Raw genomic sequence first — 26271 nt, 5'->3', positions numbered from 1 at the left:
ATTCTAAATAAATAGAGGAGTCTTGGGAGTACGTTCATTTTCACTGCTGATATCCTTGAATTTAAATTTAAGAATCAATCAATCTGAATCAGATTTTATGGCCTGTGACAAGGGACCATAATTTACTTGTGATAGATTAGAAATATTCTTAGTTAGAATTATTCCCAAGTATTTAAGTGTTTCAGCTTCCCAATTTATATTATACAGTGGGGCAAAAAAGTATTTGGTCAGCCACCGATTGTGCAAGTTCCCCCACTTAAAATGATGACAGAGGTCAGTAATTTGCACCAGAGGTACACTTCAACTGTGAGAGTCAGAATGTGAAAAAAAAAATCCATGAATCCACATGGTAGGATTTGTAAAGAATTTATTCGTAAATCAGGGTGGAAAATAAGTATTTGGTCAATAACAAAAATACAACTCAATACTTTGTAACATAACCTTTGTTGGCAATAACAGAGGTCAAACGTTTACTATAGGTCTTTACCAGGTTTGCACACACAGTAGCTGGTATTTTGGCCCATTCCTCCATGCAGATCTTCTCGAGAGCAGTGATGTTTTGGGGCTGTCGCCGAGCAACACGGACTTTCAACTCCCGCCACAGCTTTTCTATGGGGTTGAGGTCTGGAGACTGGCTAGGCCACTCCAGGACTTTCAAATGCTTCTTACGGAGCCACTCCTTTGTTGCCCGGGCGGTGTGTTTTGGATCATTGTCATGTTGGAAGACCCAGCCTCGTTTCATCTTCAAAGTTCTCACTGATGGAAGGAGGTTTTGGCTCAAAATCTCACGATACATGGCCCCATTCATTCTGTCCTTAACACGGATCAGTCGTCCTGTCCCCTTGGCAGAAAAACAGCCCCATAGCATGATGTTTCCACCCCCATGCTTCACAGTAGGTATGGTGTTCTTGGGATGCAACTCAGTATTCTTCTTCCTCCAAACACGACGAGTTGAGTTTATACCAAAAAGTTCTACTTTGGTTACATCTGACCACATGACATTCTCCCAATCCTCTGCTGTATCATCCATGTGCTCTCTGGCAAACTTCAGACGGGCCTGGACATGCACTGGCTTCAGCAGCGGAACACGTCTGGCACTGCGGGATTTGATTCCCTGCCGTTGTAGTGTGTTACTGATGGTGACCTTTGTTACTTTGGTCCCAGCTCTCTGCAGGTCATTCACCAGGTCCCCCCGTGTGGTTCTGGGATCTTTGCTCACCGTTCTCATGATCATTTTGACCCCACGGGATGAGATCTTGCGTGGAGCCCCAGATCGAGGGAGATTATCAGTGGTCTTGTATGTCTTCCATTTTCTGATGATTGCTCCCACAGTTGATTTTTTCACACCAAGCTGCTTGCCTATTGTAGATTCACTCTTCCCAGTCTGGTGCAGGTCTACAATACTTTTCCTGGTGTCCTTCGAAAGCTCTTTGGTCTTGGCCATGGCGGAGTTTGGAGTCTGACTGTTTGAGGCTGTGGACAGGTGTCTTTTATACAGATGATGAGTTCAAACAGGTGCCATTCATACAGGTAACGAGTGGGGGACAGAAAAGCTTCTTACAGAAGACGTTACAGGTCTGTGAGAGCCAGAGATTTTCCTTGTTTGAGGTGACCAAATACTTATTTTCCACCCTGATTTACGAATAAATTCTTTACAAATCCTACCATGTGGATTCATGGATTTTTTTTTCACATTCTGTCTCTCACAGTTGAAGTGTACCTCTGGTGCAAATTACTGACCTCTGTCATCATTTTAGGTGGGGGAACTTGTACAATCGGTGGCTGACTAAATACTTTTTTGCCCCACTGTAATTATCTCGTAAAGTGTTAGATTCTGTATAGTTTAGTGTCATTACCTGTGTACCTGTGTTTTGTTTAGGTTTAGTTTATAACCAGACACTTCTCCAAAGTCGGATAGAGAGGACACCAACTCCTCAAATGATTCTTCAGGTTCCCTCAAAAAGACGTCATCTGCAAACATTGCAACTTTTTGTTCTTCACCGGTGGTACCTTTAATTTTAGTATTGTTTCTCATAAACTGACCAAGAGGCTCAATATAGAGTGCAAATAAAAGTGGTGAGACCGGACAGCCCTGCCTGGTCCCTCTTTCTAGAGTAAGTGATTCAGATAGATCTCCATTGACTTTCACCCAAGCCCTTGGTTTATCATAGAGGGATTGTATTATTGAGATCAATTTATTGTGGAAACCAAAAGTCTTCAATACCCTGTAAAGAAAAAGCCATCTGACTGAGTCGAAGGCTTTCTCAGCGTCCAGTCCCACCAACACTGCCCGCACCCCATCTCTGTTTATTTGTTCCATAACATGTAGGGAACAATGTTGTCCGCTGTTTGCCTGTCGGATGAAACCTGATCCAGGTGTATTTTGTAAATTTTTTCGAGTCTCCGTGCCAAAATTGCTGTTTAATACGCTAATCGGTCAATAACTGCTACATGCTGTCCTATCTTTACCCTCTTTGGGAATGATGGAGATAACTGGACAGGAGTAGTGGGTTTGGAGAGAGTTCCATGCTTTTAGGATGGAGCTCTCTCCAAACATCAATTATCCCCAATTCCTTCATCAATTGATTTAATTTTTTTGTAAGAGCATCTGAGCTAATAGATGCTCCAGACACATCTAGTTTAGGGTTCAATCTAATATTGAAATCACCTCCACAGATTACAAGGCCTTGTGAATTCACCATTAAATCAAATATTTGTTTATATACTGTCCAGTTGCTTCCTGGAGGAATATACACATTTATAAAAGTCATTTCCAGACCTTCAATTTTGCCCGTAATTTTTATAAACCTTCGCTCCCCATCCTGTAGTTCTGATATGTGTTCATAATTAATTGTATTTGAAATAAGTATAGCAACTCCTCTCCTAGGGCCTCCCTTATATGAAGACGAAAATATGTTTTTAAAACCGTGTCTTCTCAGTGTATCATGTTCTGATTGACTCAGGTGGGTCTCCTGGAGGAAAGCCACCTGTGCCTTTTCCCTTTTTAATTTAGACAAAATCTTACTTCTTTTGACCAGATTTAGAAATCCATTTACATTAAAGGATATTAATTCAATAGGTTCTCCCTGCATTCATACCTTGCAATTCCCCCTTTCTCCCCCACTTCATATAAGCTGCTGCCTCGTAAACACAGTAAAACAAAAATTGCCACCAACAAAAAATAAATTGTGAAAACTTAACACTCACACGGCCCTCTTACTGACCTGTAGCAAGTCCGAGGGAAAGCCTCCAACCCAAAATGAGTTGCAGGGCCCTCTACTCCTTTGGCCGTTTTTAGAGATTTTACATATGATTAGAAAAATTACCTCGTCCTTGCCAGGATGAACAGCAGCATGGTGTATTTATTGTACAGTGTCACTATTTGTTTAACTGAGGCAAAAACAGAAGCAGTGTGTGAAGAACCAAGTTCATCCCATGATCCACCTTTAGCAGCATGTATGACTTCATTAGTCTCTCACATCTTCTTTACACCTTTGCTTCATCGTCGAGGTTTGTAGGCATTCATTTATGCGCAGCCTCTTAATTTCCAACCGTAGCTTTTTAACCAGGTTGTAAGTCGGAAAGATGGCCTCACATTTGACTCGGTGTTACTCAGCGTAACTGTGTCCCAAAATATACAGTTGGGTTCATGGTTGGCTCAGTAACTGCAAGGCCCCACCTGTGGCTGCTAAACCAGCCAAATCACCTGGGATGACGTGTTTGTACGCTGTGCTGTGCAGCACAGCCAGACCTCTGCACTTTGGTCTCATCTGTCCCAGAAGCATCGTTACAGAAGTCATGTGGTTTGTTTAGATGCAACTTTGTAAAGCTAAGCTGTGCTGCTGCAGAGAAGAGGTTCTCTCCTGGAAAAACTTGCAAACAAACCATACTCGCTTAGTCTTTATCTTTAATATTTAAATGCTAAATGAGCCCCGTAGAGTCTGACATGGAGCTCTTGGGTATTCTGAAGATTCTGAGACTATATCAGGGTCTGACCTCGTGCTGGAACAACAGCAGGAAGACTGGCAACAGCCACCAATGTTTCCCACTCGTGAATAATCTTCTGATGGTTTGGAAAGGGTCATATAATCCTTCCTGGTTTCAGAGACAGCAACAGTCGCTTCTTTACAGTCATTATTGACGTCTTTCCTCCTTGGTTGCATTAGCACACGTTGACTACTCCAGATCAAATACTGTGAAAACCTCTGCTGTTACAGGGGTGCCACACAGTTTTTGTAGTTTCGATTCATTTTCATTAAATAAAAAATGTGCAGTTCAATTCAGACATTTTAGTAAGTGGAACATGGTGACATTAGACATTTTCTGTTGGGAGCCTTTTGTTGCTAGAAGCAGGTTTATTATATTATATTTAAATATTCTGGACACAAACACATTTTGTACTTTTTTGCTGCTTTTGTTGGATCTACGTAGTGACTCCCTGCTGAGAGACATCACACAACAAACTTTTGATAAGTTCGTTAAGTTAGTAAGTCACTCCCTATGACTATTAGCTGCTTTTGAAAAGCACATAATATGTTGTAGATTACTTGTTACCCCTTTAAAACTGTAACAATAAGTAATTTTTCCATTACTTTAAAGTAAATGTATTTATTTTCTTCATTTCTGGGAATGAATCCAGATCAATGGAAACATCTACATGCTGTAGATGTTTCCATTGATCTGACATTAGATCGATGTGGACACTGAGCTCATTTTTACTCCTGGTTAATGCGTTTTACTCTCAGCAGTGGCCTTCAGGGACTTACCTGATTCAAGAAGAAAGATTTCGGTGAATTCCCAGGACTCAAAGGAGCTCTTGACTGACGTCACAGCCAGTGACTAGTGCTTATAACAAAAAGCATGGACTTACTGGCAAATGAGGAGGAGTAAAAATCAAATTCAACCCAGGCTTGGAGTCTATGCTGTGATGGGCTGAGAGGCCAGGTACACCTTAGAGAGGTGAGCAGTCTATTGCAGGGCTAACACACAGACGCTCACAGCCATTCATGCAGCCAGTTAACATAACATACAACATACATGTCTTTGGACTGTGTGAGGAAGCACTCGCGCCCACATCAGCACGGGAAAAGCATCAAACCCCACGGTAAGGCTGACAGTTTCAAACCAGGCGTCATCTTGTTGTGAGTCATTTTCATGGTGCCAGAGGTTGGTCCCAATAAACTGTTTGGAAATAATAAAGACAATCGTAGACTCTGAATTGATGCAAAGCAACAGTAACAAAATAAACTGACACATTTAAACCTTTGGTGGGGGGGGGTCACTAACTGTAACTAATTAGACTTTCAGCATTTACTTCATCTTTTCACAGTTTTTTAATGTAACTAGTTGCTCCCAAACACAAGACGTGTGAATAGTCATTACAACATTATGAGTTTTACAATCAGCAGTTCCCAGTGTTTCAAATTAGCTGGAAAACTCTGAATGTTGTTCTAATTGTGCTTTTGAAACAGTGCATTAAATCTGCGCTTTAACTGCAGCGTTGTTTGAGGCAGTGATTTGCTTATCTCAGTGCAATATGCTGAAAGGTTGGTGTTGATGAAGAGCCACCGAAGGTCAGCAGGATATTAATGTAATGTGCTAATCTAGAGATTTATTCATACAGCTTTATTACCGAAGATACCAACGGCTGCACTGGAAACTTTGTTACTGACTAGTTTATCATATAGCAGAGTGGCCGCTGTCTCAGCTGGAACAGACGTGCTGCTTTCATACAGATGCAGGTACACAACCTTCTTTTCTTTATTATATTCAGGAGAATTCAAAGCCTGCCAAAGTTAGGAATGGTTGGAAATGGACTAAACCTAATTTTTTTAGCCGTTATCTTTCAAGTCTAACAGCTAAAAAATGTTTTTATCATCACTGAAAAGGGAGGTGTCACTTAATTAGCCTTTAGGAAGTGTAAGCTGAGTGCTAACTGTTATGTAGCTAGTCTCCACTTCCATAAACTGCAGATTATCTCTGTGATATTGCCCATCCAGCAGTCGCAGCTATCATGCATGTGTCATGAATTATTGAAGTGAATCAGTTGCCAGGAGCCTTATTTCATGAAGATGAGCTTCACCTGAAGTCATGGCTGATGGCAGCCTGCTGCAGCTGCTCATCTGGAGCTATGGTGCACAGCGTATGATGGCATAAATATGGAACAGAGGAAGGTTTACAGTAGCTGGAACCTCAAAAGGAAAAGCAAGAATTTCTATCTGACTTTATTCCCATTGAACATTCAACACTGAATGCTGGGATTGTATCAGCAACTGGAGCTCTATTTCCCCACTCCATCAGGTCCATAGCCTCCATTCCTCAGTTATCCCCTGACTGTAAACAGCTAATCCCATTTAAGGTCAAAAGGGAACTGAGTCCATTCCAAGGTGAGAGGTGAGTACACTAGACCACCATATCAAGGAACTGCCACATCTTTCTTTGGATTCTGAGGACAAGGGGACGCCTAACGTTAACCAGTGAGAACATGATCTTACTGTACAATGTACAGTAATCCTTAATGTACAATTTACCAAAAAATACATACTCATGTAGAAAACAAGCGCTTTTTGATGACACTGCAAAGCCCTTTGTAATCCAGTTTCCATTTATACTCAAAACCATTATGGTCTTCTAATTGTACGTGTTTTTTCCCAAGCTGTTCGCCTCTGGCATTACTTGAAGGAGACACTTAATAAAATCCAAATAATCAATACTGCTACAGTGACCTTGCCACAGACAGTAAAGTACACCGATAAAAGAGGAGGCACTGAGGGGTCAACGCTGTTTGAAGGCACTCACAGCTCGGTGGGCCTGTGAATGCAACCTGCTTTTATCGGCCACCAGACAACCAGATGCAGCAAACACAGACAGCTGGATTTGCATCCTAGACACTCTAACAATCAGCGGGCAGCCGTATCAAAGCGCTGCAGTCCCCTTGATCTACTTTTTATGTTCAGCAAGAAAATGCATTTACTGATACATATAAATAGTTCTCTATGTGATCATTTCTAGTGCGATTAATCTGGAGTAGCTCGGCGGACAAACAAGTGTGTGTTTGCATTTCTGTGTACGCTTCTGCTCATCTGAGGGAATATTTGAGAAACATAAATTATAAATCCCATGCCGTGCACAAATAACCGTGGTAATGAAGCTGGCAGAACAACTGGATGCGGTACATATTTAAACAGGCTACTTGCTTTGTGGACATATCATCTGGGCATTAAAGATTCAGACGCAGTGATAGCCCAACGTTAGAGAAGATTGCAGGGTGAGTAGTTTGGAAATGGGAGCATTATCTAGTCAGCAGGGGCCGACAATGCACGCAAGAGACCCGAGCTGCCGGGACAAGACCGACGGGATGGCGAGTGTAAGATTTACTGTGAAGTTTCCACAATAGTTCTGCAAAAAGAACCCAAACTGTTACTGTTGCAGATTTAGAAGGTTAATGATATTCACGTGGAAAAATGTAGAACAGCATATGGGATTATTTGTTGCCTTTAAGTTTCAGTGTTTGTCTCCAAAAAACATCTCAATGCTCTCACACTATAAACAGAATCAAACATCCTCGCAGTCACCACAGCGAAAGCCCTGGGTTGGCATTAACTGCAAAAAATTAGAAAGCAAGCTTTTAAAAGAGCTATAACTTCAGACGGCACTTTTTAATCTGTGCAGTTTGTATTTTTTCCTAACTAGTGCCTTTGTTTACCAGGTCGGATGCTTCTCTGCAACATTAGCCTCGCTTGATTCTTATCTTGTCTATGATATCTAGCTGCAGTTGGAAATAAGGGTATAATTTACCACAGCACAGAATACAGCTAACACGAGGTATTTAATATTCCAGTACGTCATGGTTATCCAAGACCATTTGCTTAATCAAGAAACAAGATCCTTACTGCCAATAAACCATTAAAAGAGTGAGAGCTTATCTTCTACTCTACTTACAGCTGGATGTTGAAATGACTGGAAGAAGCTTCACCCGTTTATCTTCAGGACAGTTAGAAGTTTGGACCTTTTAGTTAAAACATTGACTTTATAAGTTATATTATGTGTCATGGTAAAATATCACCCGATCCTCTGCAGGGCTTAAAAATGATTAACATACATTGATTCAAACATCAATGAGCTGATGCAGAGTCATAAAGCGTAGGCCCAAATTTCTTCACACACAAAACGAAAACAGAGTTTTATTACTATCATTATTATTATTATCCTAGTAGTACGGGAAACGAGGAAAACGTGCTTAGATCTGCGGATTTTGTGTTATAGTGATATTTGCAGGCTGGCAAAGAGCATTCTTCTAAATATCAGCTTGTTTGATTACCTTAACTAACTCATTAATAATATTTTAAACAGTGCATTTACCAAAACCTCAGCGTGTTCCTGTCTGCTTAGGAACAGCGGCGCCTCAGAGGGAAACATGCTTGTTGGAGTGTAAACTGGTACAAAGCGTCTGCCGCTCTACATCGTTTGACATCATTTGTTTGCTCCATTAGCTTTGTGTCATTCTCCTCTGCAGCTCCGCGGCTCACTGCTAATGATTTGTCCTCCAAAAAGCAGATTAGGAGTTAGTGTGTTAGTTACATTATGTGTAAAATCAAAAGAAATCACATTTTTGTCTGAGATGACCGGACGATGCAAGTAGTTTTTAGCCGTTGGATTAAGAAATCCAATATTTAGGTTTGTGATGCAGCAGAAAAAACGATTCTCTGAATTTCTAAAATAACACGTCCAGGAAATAGTGCCGTTTTTCTGGTTGCATTCAGGCCAAACCATCAACACCTCTAATAGACTTGTTTGCAAAACCACACTTTCCGATTGCAGGGTGACACTGTGTGAAGGTCGGGCCTCTCCGAAGCAAACAAAGCTGGATGATGACATCACTGCTGCACAGCAAAAACACACACGCATGACAAAGACTGACAAATAGTCAAGGAAGAGCTGCGATTGCTATTTGATCATGACAGGAGGGGCAGAGCTGTGTTGACTGATAGCATCTGTGACCTGTTGCTATGTAGCAACTGGTCGCCTGGAAATTATTTCTAGAGTAATGAGTTACCGGCTGATGAGTACTTCAGTGGAGATCCAAATGTGTGATTGGATTTATAGGCAATGAGATGGTACACTGCAGGTACGCCTGACAGCGAGTGTCACTGTGTTGAGAGATAAGTTCCTCCTGTACTGGTAATGAACCAGTTAAATAAAACCTTGGTCAGGCCTGTGTGTCCACAACAGGTTCAGCTGCACTAGTTGCCAGGAGCCTTATCTCAGCTTCGGTGTCACCAACTGTGACGTCAGCGAAACAGCTGTCACCAAACAAGTGATATATGGAGTATAATGGACATTTTAATTTTTAATCACCACATTTCTCAGGTGAAAAATAGGTCGAGCCCTGCTAATAATGGGATCATCAAATGTGCCAGCTGCATTTGATCTCGCCATCCATTCGCATTATTTCAGTCACTCCTTAATTTAGAGATTCTGGAGACCAATACAACATATTTCCGTGAATTTCTGAGACTCAGTTTGGTGTTTATTTTATTAAAAGTCTGCATTGGAGCAGGCTGCGGTTTTATGAGAATCAAATCTATATAACACTTTTGTATAATTGCAAATCACCAAAAGCTCTCATGTTGCCCAGAATTTCATGCTCTGTGTTGAAACTGTGTTTCAATCCCAATCAAATTCTTATCAAACCGAATCTGTTTGAGTCATTTGTCTCACCATCTGTGGTCCAGGTAAAGACTTAACTATGGTTTGGGGTGAATACATGAATTCAAATGACGCACTTCCAATATCCTTTTATACTTTTAATAGCTTTGTGGGCAATGATGGTCAAAAGAATATCAGAAATAATTATCATTGAGTATTTATGGCCATACGTTAAAGTTACAGCTGAACAAAAAAAAAGAGTTTTTACCTGATGATGGTGTTTATTAATACCTGAATCATCAAGCTATATTCTCCACACTAAGTGGATAATTCCAAAAAGCTGTGACCAAAAACCGCCCCGCCGGTGACGCCCAATGAGTTAGAGGATCTGCATGGTGATTCAAATTTAGTCAGAGGGTCCAAAACGGTTGGTCTGCTTAGAATGAGCCGAGATGTCTGTTGGCAAAAAGCAAAGCAGTGACGTCATGATTATACCAGAAATCAGTCAGTGTTCAAAAGACTTTGTTTGTTTTTGGGGGGTCAGATGCACCATGGTCGAATTCACCTGTGTGAACACTGAAGCATGTATATGTGTCACTGACATGAAACTTGGTTTACGCTTTTATTCCCACTTTCCAACATTCTCAGTCCGTACGTCTCATTAAAAAGTCACAGCAGTACTGCTCGGTATTTATTATAATTCTTCTTTAGCTGTGTTTTGTAGCTGGTAATTATCCAAAGCAGATAAAACAATTCATTTTCAATTTGACTGAAATAAGTGGCCAGCCAAAGAGCAGTAATTCCCTTCTTGTTAACTTTAATAATATTTTCACTGTTTCTGTTAATCTAAACATAGATTTAAAGGCCAGCACGTGCACATGTGAGCACCATTATGAAATATATAACAACATGACTCCTCGATAAAACACTACAATCTGTGGTCATATATCGATTTTTAAAAATAGGTCTGTGTACGTTTGGTAAACAATAAAGACCCAGGATGTAATAATCGTGCTTTTCTTGACTTTAGACTAGATTTTTTTAATGTAGTGAAGCATGAAGAATAAGACAGGACTGATGTGTTGGTGTTGAACAGCAACAACTTACACCTTTATTAAAGGACAGTGTGTTAATAATTACAGATGTGTTTGGGTTAATGTCCACACAAGCCTCTGCTGCCCTCAAAAGATCCTGGGCCGTTTCACAAAGACAGTTAATTCCAGTTCTTTTGGGTGATGTTCAGATACAGCAGAGCTTCAACAACATTTCCAGGGAAACAGGATGTAATGATTAGACCGTGCTCAGCGCCTCCAATCACGGGAGTTTCCAGGGTTTTTAAAATTTGCTGACATGAAGGGGATCAGGAGAAAGGTGGGAGGGGAGGCAAAAATCAGAAATAAAATTAAACTACAAAGTACACTATTTGCATCTAAAATATAGTGGAAATGTGGCATTACATAGAAATACTTTACGTTCAACACGTGAGTAAATGCACTAACTTGTTACTCTGTTCCTATACATCAGGGGTGTCAAACATAAGGCCCTGGGGCCAGAATTGGCCTGGCAAAGACTCCAACCGGATGGCACTGGAAAACTTTATGTTCATAAGTTTTATAACATTTCCCACTGATAAAGATCTCCCCCATGGCTTCTGATATTACACTGAAATAATTATTTAAACATTCATAGACTAACGCAAAGGACCGTTTCTTTGGCCCATCCCACTTAAGATCAAAGTGGGCTGTACGTGGTCCGTGCTATAAAATAAGTTTGACATCCATGCTGTACGTGCTCTCATTCATTGGGTATTGTAAGATTAACAGTACTTTACTTTTTGCCTCCAAATGTGAGGACACATTGGAGCTGTGGCCTTCAGGTTGTTAGTGTTCATGCAGCGGCAACCCCTGAACCAGATGGTGTACACCAGGGGTAAAAAGAGCCATCAGGCTGTAGAGGAGTCTTTTTCACTCGGTCAGCTTGTGGGACTCTGCAGGCAGCTGACCAGCAGGCCAAGCGGGCTGTGGCTTCAATGGTTGTCAAAGCAAAAACTCAGGCGTGGGAGGAGTTCAGCGAGGTCGTGGAGCTACGCTTTGGGTCAGCCTTGAAGAGATTCCAACAGACTGTCAGACAACTCAGGAGGGGGAAGCAGCTTTCAGCCCACACGATGTACAGTGGGGATATTGTTCTGCTTATCTCAACTGAGAATATAGTCAGGGGGTGGAAGGAATAATTTAAGAATCCCTCTGCCTTTTACATAAATTATCTCTTGACAGGCAGATACACAAAAAGATGGGCATGCTTTACTGCTTTGATATGTGACTCGATTACTTCGCTAAGGTTTCTCAAGCTGCATCTTGAAGCAAAGCATGTCTTTGAGGGCTCTGCTCAGCTATATGTTCAGTGTGAGTGCTTATATCACCAGATGTCCAGATGGTGGTGCACTCCACATCAGTAATCCTTTGCTACACGTCTGCAAAGTATGGTAAAGTATTGATTAAACTGCTAAAAAAATATATCTCTGTGTATCAAAACTGAATGTTAGGAATTGTTTTCCAAAATAATCCTTTCATGCATCCCAATAGCTTCGGTGTAAATGTGTGGCTCACTGGATATACGAAGAAGTCTCCTTCACTCTCAGTCTGCACCCAACAAGCTGTGTGACTCCACTGAGGGGGACACAGTACCAGCTGACACTGGCAAAGTGTGTTTACTTTGCAGGAAAGGAAGAATAGAGGAAAATGTTTTGCTATTAGGTGCAGAACACAAAGCGGCCCTGCTCCAATCCTTTGTGTCGAGGTGCTATCAGGAAATTGAAAAAGAAATAAACTAAATTTTCACCAGAAGCTGAACTTCTGGATGAAGTGTTGTTGAAATTCTCATAATACATAACTCCCACCCCCACCAAGACATTGTAGACCTACATATGTTTTCATGTAGGTATGAAAACAGGCAAAGTTGCCATTGCCCCGTTAGATCTAATCTGAATCCGTGCTTTTGTTTGTTTGTTTGTTTGTTTGTTTGTTTGTCATTGATACACTAATCTGGAGCTGTTCCGCTCCCAGTGAGCTATTTTAGAATAAAATAAAAGCTTGCTGTGTATTTGATATTCTGTTATTCAGTAGAAAACATCTGCATACATGCGTGTGTGCGTGTGAGATTAAAACACGCGCACTGACAGTAATGTGGGCTATACTTTAAACATATAGATCTCCTACGTTGCTAAGGAACCACATGTCTCCATTGTTTTTGATCACTGAATTGTGGCTTCCACTAATTAAAACGACTGAAAACAGCAACTAATTGGTTCATCGCACGCAGATGTCACGCTCTGTAAGACGCTGTTTCCTCTGCGTGTTTTAACCGTGTCATCCAGCTGCTTTCTAAGCGGGAGGCTTATAAAAGCTTATAAAACGTTTTTAAAATCAATTTGCTCACGACAAAATCCTTCTGCTATAAATTCTTCTTCTACGCCTGTGAACTTTTGAAATTTCCTGAACACGATCTCGAGAGCGAGCGAGAGAGAGCTGTGCACGTGAGTCTCCTCACCGAGCACGTCATCACTGGGGGAGGCACCAGAGGGCTGGGTTAGAGGGAGTAGTCGGGAAACAGGAGAGAGGAGCGCGCTATAAGAAGAGAATGAGCCCAGCTGGAGCGTCAAAACATTTAAAGCAAGACCGAAAGGAAAACGCCAGCGCGCTCAGAATGAAGACTTGAATCTCGAGAGAATTTTATTTTTGTTTGTTTGTGTTTTTCATGCAAGGACTATTTCAGGAATCTGCAAGTATTAAAAAACCAGGAAAGAAAAGAAAGTGCCGTCCGGCGTCGCTCTCCGTGTGTGTCAGCGCGCTGAGGTATCCTGGATGAGCGCAAAGTGTCAGCTTCAGCACCCGAGGAGAGGACAGCTCCGCTCTGTCTGCTCCTTTTTGGACCTCCAGTCCAAAAACTCTCCTTCGGCTTCTGATGTCCACACTTGGAGTTTGACACTGTGCGCCCCATACAAGCCGGGAAGAAGTGTAAAAGGAAGATCCAGTGACGGAGAGAGCCGCGACCGACTGTGTGCTCAATATGTACCAGGGGCATTTACAGGTAAGGAGGCAGGATGTGCACGTCTCAAATAAGATGGAAAACGAAATGTTGCAGTTGTGATGGAACAAATGAACAAGATTTGGACGAGATGCATTTGTAGTTCATGTTAAGAGCTTTTCTGTTTTTTTTTTCATTCCTTGTGGGTTTAGTAATCTCGAGGCACTGCTGTTTCGATGTTGACGCCGTATTTACCTGAGAGACGTCTGCTGATGCGGGCCCTTCAAGTTTTGGGGGGGGAAATGTGCTCAAAGAGACTGTTAATACGTGAATTTAGTCCAGCCTGCTACAGCCTTCATTAGCTGCAGTAATCACCGGGGAGACGGAGGGAGTGAAGGGCACTGTGGCGCGCCAACTGCAAGTGCAGGTGCGTGCCAAAGGTAAACAGGAGGCAAACCTCGTCTGTTTAACCAGGCAGCCCGTGACATCGCAACAAATCACTCGCGTGACGTCACGCAATTTGACGTCAATTTTCAGTCAGCTCTTAATAAGAGCCTGAAACTCCTCTGAGACGTTAAAACGAGGCGAGCTGACGATGATCAGCTTTCTGACTTCAGCAGAGACCGGAGGGTTACAGTGAGCAGCTTCCAACAGCTGCATGTGTGGCGTGCGGTACAATCACACGCTGTCACATAAACAGTAACCCTCTCCTCTGCGGTTAATGTTAGCCTCTGCTCTGCTTTATAAACATGGAGTGAAATTTACACGGCTGCTTGACAAAGATACATCCGTTTCCAGACAGCTGATTATGTAATAAAAGACCACGCAGTCCTGAGTCAGTACTCGGGAGCTTTGAAGACCAACATTTAATATTTCATGATATATTACTCAAGCAGCGGTATTCATTGAAAATGCCAACAGTTCTTGCCTGGATGACCACGGACGTGTTTGTTATGGGAGGGTCAGCGGAAAACCTCAGAAACTGGATGATTTTTTAAAAAGGAGAAAATCACGTGCTTTGAATCAAAGTTTTCTCTGTTACATTCATGTTTCAGTTGTCAGACACTTTCTGTGTTTTTCATCACATGCACGCAAGTCATTACACTCTGTGCCATGTTTAGATCACAGCTGCAACAAAACACTGTGCTTTCTAAGCCATTATACGGGAGTTATTTAGCAGCAGTGAGTAACGGGAATGTTTTTGCTTTGACATCCGCTTGTGTAAGTGATACATTTATTTTTTCCATCCCTTTCTCCTTGAAGTAAAGTGTTTGCTTCTGGGAGAGCATATGAAATCCGAGCTATCTAAATCGGTAACACTATCAGACTCTTGTCAGAGAGACACTGGAATTGATAGCATGGCTTCTTTGGGCATAAAGGAGGACTGTTTTTCCTCGAAGAGAAGAGGCTAATATGCACATTTATCAGCGCTTTTTTGCAGAAATTAATCAACGTGGAACACTTTTAGAGTTGTTCGCTCTTCATAACGGTTTAAATTGTATCACACACAGTCAGTAAAACACGAAATGCACGTCCGTTATGTTTGCATTTTCACTTTTGCATCAAGCATTTCACAGGCCTAATGTGACCTCCAAATTGATGCTGGAGCTGGAAATCACTGGGCGTAATGGGTCGCCGGAATTTCAAGTGAAGCTCACACTGCACACACTTTGTGATGCATTACTGGCGCGGCATCCGTCAGTCAGAGCTATCAGATTTCTTATCCCAAAGTAGCTACACTTGTAAGTCCTTCTTTATTACACAATTGTCAGTCAGCACGATTTGTCAGCTTATGAATGTTGCAGCTCAGGAGGCAGCTGGCTGGGGAGCGAGATAAGAATGTCCAGTTTCCATCTTACCATTTCTTATTTGATAACCTTCTCCTTTCCCTGGATAAGCGGAGCATGTGCGGGCCAGTGTGCAGTTTAATCCAAGGCTTTCTGTATTTCCATAAACACATTTTGCATAAGTGCAGGGGATATTCACACAATGAAACATTATTGGATGAATCAAATATTTTGGCATGTGCATGGTCTCATGATTGATGCCAAGTGTTGGTTGGCTGTTGAGGATTGTGGTCTGCAGAGAGCTGCTGGCAGAAATACAATGCTGGACTTGTGTCTGCTATTTTTTTCCAGTTATTCCTTTTCCCCTAAATGAACCCTAAACACATGGGTAATGATAACACCCAGCATCCAGGCAGTTACAAATGTGTGTTTGCGTGTTATGGTATAAAACGTGATATCGAGAAACGTTTTACCTTTAAGAGAAGGGTAAACCAAAGGTGTGTAACAGCTGCTCATCTTTATCAAAAAGCTACAAAACATACTGTTTCTGTTACTTCCCTGCATATTTCACTTGTATACAGTAGTACATTTATTAAAGTTTAAGATTTAGTACACCCATTCTTCATCAAACTACATGAGAACATTTCAAATTATACATTGCAAATGCTGAATTGGCTTTAGCTGCTTTGGTATTCGTGTTTACAGTATATCTAATTAGTGCGTGTACTGTGTGTATAAAACATACTGGCTTAATGGAAGCGACGCTCCAAGGCCTTTAGATGTTTGCTCTGTTAAGCGCAACATGATTACGTAATTTGATTACCATTTTTCAAGGCCCTCGGGGAGCATCTCAGATGGATGCTTTCGCTGATCAGAAGTAGATCAAGTCTCTTAAGATCACAGTCATTCACATCAATATTGTATTAGACGTGTACTAGATTTACTCATACAGTTTGCTGTCTTGGGTGAAAGCTTCTTAGTTTGCATTTCATTTCCTTGTTTTTTATTTGTCACAGCATGGCGCATATCTTTGTATTTTTGGGTTCTTCTCAGTGCAATCAGCCAAAAGCTTTTCTCAGAGCTATATTCATGTATTCAAATGCAAAGAGTATTTAGAGCATTTAAAAGTACAATGGGAGGCAGAGCCTTCAGTTTTCAGGCCCCTCTTCTGTGGAACCAGCTTCCAGTTTGGATTCAGGAGACAGACACTATCTCTACTTTCAAGATTGGGCTTCAAACTTTCCTTTTTGCTAAAGCATATAGTTAGGGCTGGACCAGGTGACCCTGGATCCTCCCTTAGTTATGCTGCAATAGCTGCTGGGGGATTCCCATGATGCATTGAGTTTTTCCTTTCCAGTCACCATAGACCACAGACCTCTCTGCACTGAATCACACTTGTTATCAATCTCTGTCTCTCTTCCACAGCATGTCTTTATCCCGTCTTCCTTCTCTCACCCCATCCCTAGCTTTCTTCCTGTTAAAAGGGAGTTTTTCCTTCCCACTGTCGCCAAAGTCCTTACTCATAGGGGGTCATATGATTGTTGGGTTTATTGTAGGGTCTACCTTACAATATAAAGCACCTTGAGGCGACTGTTGTTATGATTTGGCGCTTTTTAAATAAAATTGAATTGGGTAAAAATAAATTGTGGTAATCGGATGACCTGTATATTCTATTAAACACAGATATTAGAATAATCAAATATAACTACTCTGAAAATTTAAACAATGCTCAGTGGATAAAACCTTTTGGAGAACTTAAAAATATTAATGAATCAACAGATTCAGAAAAAACAAGGGAGCATACAAGAGCGTCAGGGTATCACAACCCAGCAAGAGAACGTATGCAAGCATGCATGTAACATCCTGAAACACCCTTTCATCGGTAGGAGCTGTGCAATCAATCAGGCTGTACTTCATGTATGTTAAACTCTTAATGTTGTTGTTGTAAGGTTTTTATCAGCGCCTCTCCCTCAGCTTGAGGGACAGCAGAGGACTCCCGGAAGCTTTTTCCACTATTTTAAAGTCTCCTTGATTTAATGAACCATGGTCTTGATTAAGAGCCATTTAATAGGCCTGACTATTTCAGGAGCCAGGATAATGAGTGAAATCAGGTGGCATCCGGCTGGAACAAAAACTCCACAGACAGTACTGCTCTCCTTGTTGAAAATATGTAGCGAGGCTTGAAACCTGTAGACGTCCTAACTACTGTAACACTTACAAACCATTACATTATGGATGTTCAGGAGATTAGCAGCCCCTCAAACCCTGAACATTTATTATTCACCATTTATTTTTTCTTAAGAGTCTCAGTGGTTGTTAAAATCATGGTCTCTCTCACTGTCTGATGTTATCAGGGCATTCTAACTTTTCAATATATATGAGACTACTGTCTTATAAGGTGGCGAAGTTGGCCATTCAGGAGAGACACAGAGTTGTTCGTAGGGACTGAGATGAGATGTTTTGGCTTCTGGATTTCTACTAGCTAAGGTGTTGATGGTATGTCTGCCTGGAAGGAGAACCCAAGGCAGACTCAGGACATGCTCGGGATTATATCTTTTGTCTGGCATGGGAATGCCTGGGTGTCCCAGATGACTTAGAGAAGGTAGGTGGGGAGAGGGAGGTCCGGGCATGTCTGCTTTAAATGTTTCCCCTGCAACCTGGACTCATAGGAGTGGCAGAAGATGAACGGATAGATGGATGGATGGATGGAGGCACTGGGGTCTGAACTTGCGTTTAAACTTCCCTTTTTTTTACTTCCACTTATCAAAACATCAAAACCAACTGCAGTATCTTGTCTATGTACTCCTCGTGTCCCCAGAACATCTCTGATTTTTCAGGGCTTAGAGACAGGTCCTCCAGGGACAGCAGATTTTTGGGTCCTGTTTGTTGCTGGGTAGGGACTTCATGAATCCACTTGTGCTAGTGCAAATGGTTTATTGGATCGGTATATGCAGAAATTGGAGGCTGAGTGGTGTCCTCGAGCTGTTCCTGAGCAGTGTTTGCAGCGTAGTAGGGTGCACTGTCTTTCTTGGGGACACAGCTGCTGTTAGGCCAGTGCCATCGCCACCATGTGTGCATGGACCGCATGCACACAGAGTAACAGGATCCCATGTTATAACATTAGACTGCAAAAAGAAGATCAGTGTTATTCACTTTGGCTGTCAGTGGTTTTAATATCGTGGCTGAATGGTGAATGTTGTTCTGGGTTTGGATGCATAGTTTCAGAAATGACTGTTTCATTTTCTGCCAGATTGTGCAGCTAAAGATTAGCTTTGACTGCAAAATATGCTGATATTTACTGCACATGTCCACTGGGAGGGTTTTCTTTACATGTATTGGGTGAAAAGGTTCATTTAAGTGGTGCTACGGGCCTTACAGACTAATTTACTTCCATTTAGATAGAAGTACTGCTTTGAAGCATTGTCCTGCTGCATATTCTGTGAAGTCATGCACAGCTGTTCTGTGCCACGAACACTAGTTTAAAATTTGTGGTATTTAAAAATATAAAAAAATGCACATTTTCCAAACCAGAGAATTGCTGACTCGCGCCAAATATGTCTTTATACAGAGAGGAAAAAATGTCTAATTAACCACAAGATAAACAACCTGAAAGACTTGCCTTCTGCTGCTGCTTTCTAAGGTATGTAGCCGACATCCAGCCTTCAGTCACTGGGCTTTTCTCCTTCCCCTGTTTGGGTAGTTAAGGCTGAATAGAGACCCTGAGCAGCTTGTGGAGCTTGTAAAGCGGACTAGACGGAGACTAAGAGGGATTCAAGCATTCATCAGCAGCTGTTGCCTTATAAGCAGATTGAGGAAAAAAGGGATTGTTCTTCTTGCCACGGAGAATGGGAATTTTGTCATGGCTGTATGCAGGCAGGCAGGGAGAGAGGACCCAAAATGCAGGACTCACAAACGCAGGAACTAAAGGGTGAACCTTAAGCAGATTTATTGATGTGCACAAACTGAACTGAACTGAACTGAACTGAACTGGGAATACAAAACTAGACTAACAAGCAGGCAGGTAGGCAAACTGAACACACAGGGGAGGTATGAGGGTACGACGCGACAACAAGCAGGGGAAGACGCTAAATACAAGAGGTGAACAGAGCTAAGAGGAAACAGCTGGGAGACACGGCTGACGCTGATTACACTGACGAGACAGGGAGAGCACAAAGCTGAACGCACAGACATAAGGCACAGACCTACAAAGTAAAACAGGAAGTACACGACAGACAGAGAGATCCAGACGAGACTCATGAGCAGATAAAATAACACCGTGGACAGACAGAAGGAAGAGACAGCGACCAAATAACAAAACCTAAAAACAAGAACTCAGGAAGTGCTACCAAAACTAGGAAGCTAAAATACTAGGACAGAACCAAAACAGACAGTCATACTTTGTAATAAAATCAAAAGGAAAAGTAAAAAAGCAAAAACACTGGGTCACTGACCCAGGACCGTGACAAATTTTGTTATTCACTGTCATCTGTCCTTTCTTTGAACACCCGCCCATTCATGAAACAAAATAATCAAAAAAGGAGGAAAAAGGGACATTAAGTCCAGATGTGGGTGTGAATGATGTGACAAGAGGTTGGGCTGAGGAGAGCGGACGGAGGAGAAAAAGGGTCATGATGCAGTCATGTCACATTTTACTGAATATTCATCTCTTTCCTGTTAAATCCAGGCTCCAGTCTGTCCTTTGGAATCACAATTTTCCTGAATAACCACCTGCTCTCTGACTGGGATGACTTGGAGGATTCATATCTTCCTGGATCTTAGTCATTCATAGGGGCACAATTCATTAGTGCCCAGCTTTAACAGAAGGAAGCTGTGGTATATGTGCAGTATGTTTATATCATTCACACCTTAAGAGTACATTTCTATAGACCGTGGCTCAAAATGTGGACTGCTCAGCGTTGTGATGACTCTTTTAAAACCGCTGGACTCGGTTGCCTATTTTACAGTTTTTTGCAGACAGGAGCTTCTCTACACTAAAGCAGTGCAGCAGCTCACAGAGTAGCAGAGCAATTAGGCTGACTGTCTTAGCTAGTGACACACACAAAATCACCCTCACCAAATGTTAGCACAACTTTGCAAGCTTTCTCAAACGGGAAGCCTGTAACCGAGAGAGGATGCAATCGACGTAAGGAACCCGGCTTCACGGCTTCACAGCTCTACACCATCATCGCTGTTCGCTGATTTCCTCCGGGTGTCTTTCTGCCTCAAGTCTGTTAACACGGCAGCCCTCCCAACCCCACGCCGAGAGTCCCCTGAGCTACTGTACAGAGCCACATTTTTCCTCCCACAAAAGTAGGACAAGCCTCAGCATCTTTGTCACTGGAAGCGGAGGGGCTGTGCAGAAGAACGGGTAGCCCATCCATCTCTTTCACCCGACCCATTCATAACAGCCATTCTCCAACTGGGAATTAATTTGCTCCAGAAACCAGACGTACGAGGGCCTGAGTGCGGAGAGCGCATGTGTTTGGGCCTCCAGGGATATATAGGAGGTGTCATGGATGAGAGCTGTTGGTAAACAAATACGCAGGTTCACTGTGCCAGATGTGAGCATCACCTCCACGGGGCTTCCCGCTGATAAGTTAGTTTGGCCCCTCCTCTGTAAATTCACCAGATAGATTTACTGCATGCATGTATAGCGCTTTATCTACTGCCACTGGTCTAAATATATTAACATATATCATTTTCAAAAGACATTTCTTTCAGCAATTTATTGTCAATAATAATTTTGAAAAATGGCTCTGAGAGTTTACCAGAGACTTTAAAGCTGATAGTTTCACCTACATGAAGCTGTCAAGAGGTAGAAATGTGTATTTAAGATCTTTAGTAGTGCAAAATGTGCCAGTCTTCAGAAACATAGTTCTCGCCCAGATTTAGTTCAGTTCGTGTGAACACATGATTAGCTGCTTTTGGTTGCCCAGCCTGTCACTTCAACTCAAGCTAAGGCCCCAACTCTGCATCCTGTTTTTGCTCTGAGTTTATTTCTGCCATTTTGGGGCTTCTTTCGAGATTTTGGTCTGTTCTTCATTAGCCGTGTGTTTTGGTAACAAAAGAAATGACGCTTTCATGCAGTGAGCATTGTCCTAATTGTATCCCAACCACTCGCCTCTTTACTTTGTTTATGTAAATGACAAAAGTGATCCCACCGGTGTAATTTGAGCTCACATCTTTCAGTCACTTTGGTAATGGATGGACAGGCAAGCTTGAAAGTGCCAACATTAAAGGAAAGATGCAACATGTAAGCGTTAGCGCCGCACAGACATGATTTGACTGGCCAAACTGGTTCTTCTGTGCTTGAAACATTATCACAGCTTAATAAAGTGACGTAACGCCGTTTCTAACAAAATCAGATTCAAATTCATTTATTTGTTTCCCGCAGCCTAATATCTCCCATTTATGGGATACAAGTAACTTTTTAACGTCTCGTGAGTAGAAACAGACGGCGAGAGAGAGAGAGGGGCCACAGGAAACTGCAAATAGTCGGGTCTATCCGAAGGTTGTTGCTCCATGGGGAACACTTGAAATCCCGCTCTCAAATTCACCGTCCCTGCTGTTTTAATGTGAGAATCTGTTTTTGTGCCTCGAGCAAGAGATACTCATCTTTTGATTTGCTGACTCCCAGCTTCCTGCCTTCTGTATTTGAACCTAGACTAGCAACTTCACCATCAGTGCTCAGCCTTATACAATGGCTCGTCCTCTGTGAACCAGTAATCTTGTCAGATAATTGCAGGAGAACACTCCACATAAACCAAAGTCTGCAAATTATCACATCAATTAGTATGTACCCACAAACACCAATTACATCCCTCTCATGATCACCACTAATGGCAATTTGAGCACTCTGTCGCAGCCCTGTACTTACAACCAAGTGCTACCCAGCAGTTTACAGCTGTGAGAAGCAAGCTGTTTGTAGAGACGCCAAAATAATGAAACTCTGAACTAAAGCTGCTCTAATTTCCTTTAATTTTAAGAAGCTTTTGCCACATGAAACACTGATTTGTCAAAGCTCTCCTGTGTAAGGCTGTAGTGAAAAAGGAGCCTTTGATGTTATTTGTAAATGCGGAGTGAAGGATGAAGTGTGGAGGATAATGATACTGTAGCTGAAAAATGTGTCAATTAAACACTTTGTGCAAAGATATGCTGCAGAAATTGTGAGTATGAGATTTGTTTAGGCTTTCTTGATGGATGGATTTACAGCAGCGCTCCTCTACTGTTGTTCACTGAGCTACTTCCAGTGGAGTTCACCTACTCTATGAGTTTCTGTGCAAGTCTGTCTGTTGGAAGCAAGCGAGCAAGGAATTGCCTTGCATTTCTATAAATACCTGTGAGACACACAGTTAATGAATTCCCTGGCAGAAGTTCAGAGTTGGGTTACAGAGCAGAGCTTAAAGGGGAGCTGGGTGTACAGATGGGATGCATGTATGTGCAAGTGTGCGCCAGCTGAGAGGGCTAAAGGCAGGAAAGCATCGCAGCAGAGCAGGACTAACTTCTCACCTGGGGCAGTCCCACATGCCACTCTCCATATGCAAATCATCTCACTCTTGTGCATGTGCAGGTACAAGCTAAGAATATGTGTGTATATTTCTCCAAATGCACATGTGGTACCTGCATGCAGTTGTCTGCATGGATGCATCCATATGCCCTTGAGCATGCATGTTCACACAAGTGCAGATAATGAGGCAAGGCACATTTGTGTGATTCATATTCCTCCACATGACAGGAGCTGCAGCGTGCCAGAGAGGAGGTCAAAAGACCCCGCTCGCATGGCATCTCCCCACACATGCATGGAATGAACAATGCTGTTTGGCAGCTAAATGAGTGATGCTATATTAATACTATCTACACAAAACACCCGCAAGGGAACACCCGTGTGGTAAAGGTTCACAGAACCAAAGTCTTTCCTTTAACGGTGTTTGTATATGACCAGACCTGCTGCATCCCAGATCAATATGACTTTTTTAAATCTTAGGTTTGGTGAGAAACAACATATTGCATCGCATGTGTAACTGGAACTCATAAGGCCATTACATGGTCACATGTCACTGTTAACATATGACAGATAAAAGCTGTGACTGAAAATGTTCGATGACTAATAAAACTAATACTGAGACATAGTGAATACTGGTGGATAGTATTTTGGGGATTCTGTGGTATTAATACTGCAATAAAGCATCTGAATGATTTGATAAGGACGGTGATGACAAAGGCAACGGTTGAGCTCCAAAGCACCTGGGTCAGAATCACCAACTCTATCAGGATGTCAACAAAATACCTGATTTCTCATTATTGCCACAGACCAAGGGTGCAGTGAACAAACGCTAAACTAATAACTCAAATGAAAACAGGTTTTTGCATTTGCTAAGCCAACTACACCAAATATAATGTCTTTGAAGTACCGTGAGTCATGTTTTAGGGTTCTTTAATAGAAAAGAGAGTAGCCTGAGTACACACGAGTGTAGTGGTGTGTAAAAACATCTTCAAACAAACTGATGTGTTCTTATAAGCAGTCCATCACAGTGGGCTGTTTTATGTATGGGACATACTTGGTAAATTATTGTTTACTTACTCAGCAGTTTCCATGTGTGACACTCAGCTGTGTGGAAACAACAGCTGGTTATAAGTTAACATTATTCCAGCTAATGCAAGTGCCAACTCTTGGGCGATTGTGGCTCAAGAGTTGGGAGTTCGTCTTGTAATTGGAAGGTTGCCGGTCAGCATCAGTTATTATTTGGTTAAATCAGATGTTTTTGTAACCACTTCATCCTCATGAATTATTTAAAAAAATACAACTAATTTATTCAAATAAGAATTCTGACTCGTGACAAAATGTGAATTCAGATTCTGAGGCCGAGAGTTTCTCTTCTGGGGGTAGCGACTGATATATGTAGAGTAAAATAGATGAGAAATCACGTTTGTTTGGCTTTCAGTGGAAGCAGCCGGCTAATATTTTAATGCAAAGTGTCGATTCTTGTTTTGAAAACGAGGACTTTAGGAAGCAGCTCAGGCAGTCTCAGCGTGTCCCTGGTTAAAGTTATTCACGTCTGCACACCTCACCTCTTCTGGCAGACATTGTTCTATTGTGTCCTCCAGATCTTCCTCTCAGCGTAATCCATCACAGACAAAAGCAGTGAGAGTGTAGGTGTTTCTGTGGATTTGTCACAGTGTCTGCATCCAACAAAACTCTCGTGTGTGGCTTGTTGACTGTGACAACGTCTAGTTGAAGTGATGTAGATATCAGGCTTCAGCTGTTCTTTGTGTGTGGCGTAATTACACGATAACAAATAAGCTGTTTGCAAAGTGACAGCATGCAGAAGTCTGCACGCTCAGAGTCACCGTTCACGGTAAGTAACGTCTAATCTCGGCACATCAGATTCTTATGCTGTCATCACCATTAAACTTATTCCCTCAGGAGTCATTTTGAGTAGACTGGTCTGAAATGTTGTGAAGTGAGCATCTCTAAAAATGCAAGTAGGCATTAAAGACAGAGAGGAATATTTTTATATGGCAAATATGGGCTGCTACCCCAACCTCATATAAACTAATATCAGCGTTTATTCTTTTATTCCTGTAAACTTTCTACTTGGACCAAGAACTGTGAAACTAATCAATCATTAGAAGTTCAGTGAATGAGCGTCCACTGCAGTAGGTCCATAATACATTTCTGCTCCATCTCTCTCATTCTGTGCATGAGAGACAGTGACTGATTGTGTGCTTTTTAAATTACTAATTGACAGCAGAAATTGAGCAGCATGGTGTGAGTCTATTTTTGTAGCACTACACACCAATTTACTCAGCAGGGAAGCTGCACTGAGCCATGAGTGGAAGTATTATCTTGCTGTTAAGAGCAACAATAAAAGCCCATCTAGTGTTATATAAGTCCAAGCCAGTTCACATTGAAAGTGTTCCTAATGTTTTCGTCTCTCATGCGCCAGTCTCACAGAACATCAAACGAGTAACTCGGCTCTCTCGGACGGGCTTGTGAGTCGAGCGCCATCCCAGCACCTCCTGCACATTTTGTGCTTCCAGTCTACTTTCTTTCTGTCTTTTCCTCCTCTGGCAGCTTAATGAGGTCAAATTCCCGCACTGCTGTGTCGCCCCTCACAGTGTATATGCGTTGATCTTATTAATGGTTTCTGTAATTACTGGTCAGACTTACTGTCTGCTTTCACTTTGATCGTATAAATCACTGAATCCATACATGAAAACACATCTGGTTCTTGTTCCTGTGGAGCTACGTAAAAACTGCTTTGATGCAGTAAATATCCGGTATCATTTAGCTGATCGAGTGCAGTCTGGGGACTTAGCTATAGAAAATAGTACGAAATGTTGGGTTAGCTTCCCAGCCACACAGAAATACACTCACTGGCCACTCTTTTAGGTACACCCTTCAGCTGCCCATTAATGCCAATCATATGGCACCAAGAAAATGCTGATATGGTCAAGATGACCTGCTGAAGTTCAAGTTGAACATTAGACTGAGGAAGACACATGACATGGTTGTTGGTGTCAGATAAGGTGATCTGAGTATTTCAGAAATTGCTGAGCTGCTGAGATTTTCCCTGAAAACGGTCTCGAGGGTTTTCAGAGAAAATATCCAGGCTTGTGAAAATTAGACAATGGAAGAATAATGCCTGAGTTTATGAGATGGACACATTTGCACGTTTCAAGACACGTGTTAACAATTCTCCGAACATCAGATTAAAGTGCAGCTATTAAAATAAACTGACCTGCAGAGGTGTTCTTCGAGCACATGATGGTTGTCCCAGTTAAACCAAAGGACACCAGCACTAACTGGAAG

The 26271-nt window shown here is 42.0% G+C and overlaps 1 protein-coding gene across 3 annotated transcripts in view; it reads left to right on the top strand.

Moving 5' to 3' along the window:
* Positions 1-1774: 1774 nt before the first annotated feature.
* The window catches only part of pex5la (peroxisomal biogenesis factor 5-like a), a 106856-nt gene continuing 82359 nt past the window's right edge, over positions 1775-26271 (top strand). For 2 of the 3 annotated variants that reach the window (XM_040052789.1, XM_040052787.1), the window contains exon 1: positions 1775-13734. In XM_040052789.1, coding sequence (XP_039908723.1) covers positions 13509-13734 — 226 coding nt within the window. In that variant the 5' untranslated portion in view covers positions 1775-13508. The remainder of the gene's footprint in view (positions 13735-26271) is intronic. The other variant, XM_040052790.1, reaches the window with a different exon arrangement.

Source organism: Simochromis diagramma, unplaced genomic scaffold (assembly GCF_900408965.1).
Source record: "Simochromis diagramma unplaced genomic scaffold, fSimDia1.1 OVJJ01000419.1, whole genome shotgun sequence".
NCBI lineage: Eukaryota > Metazoa > Chordata > Actinopteri > Cichliformes > Cichlidae > Simochromis > Simochromis diagramma.
This window is presented reverse-complemented; position numbering and strand designations above follow the sequence as displayed.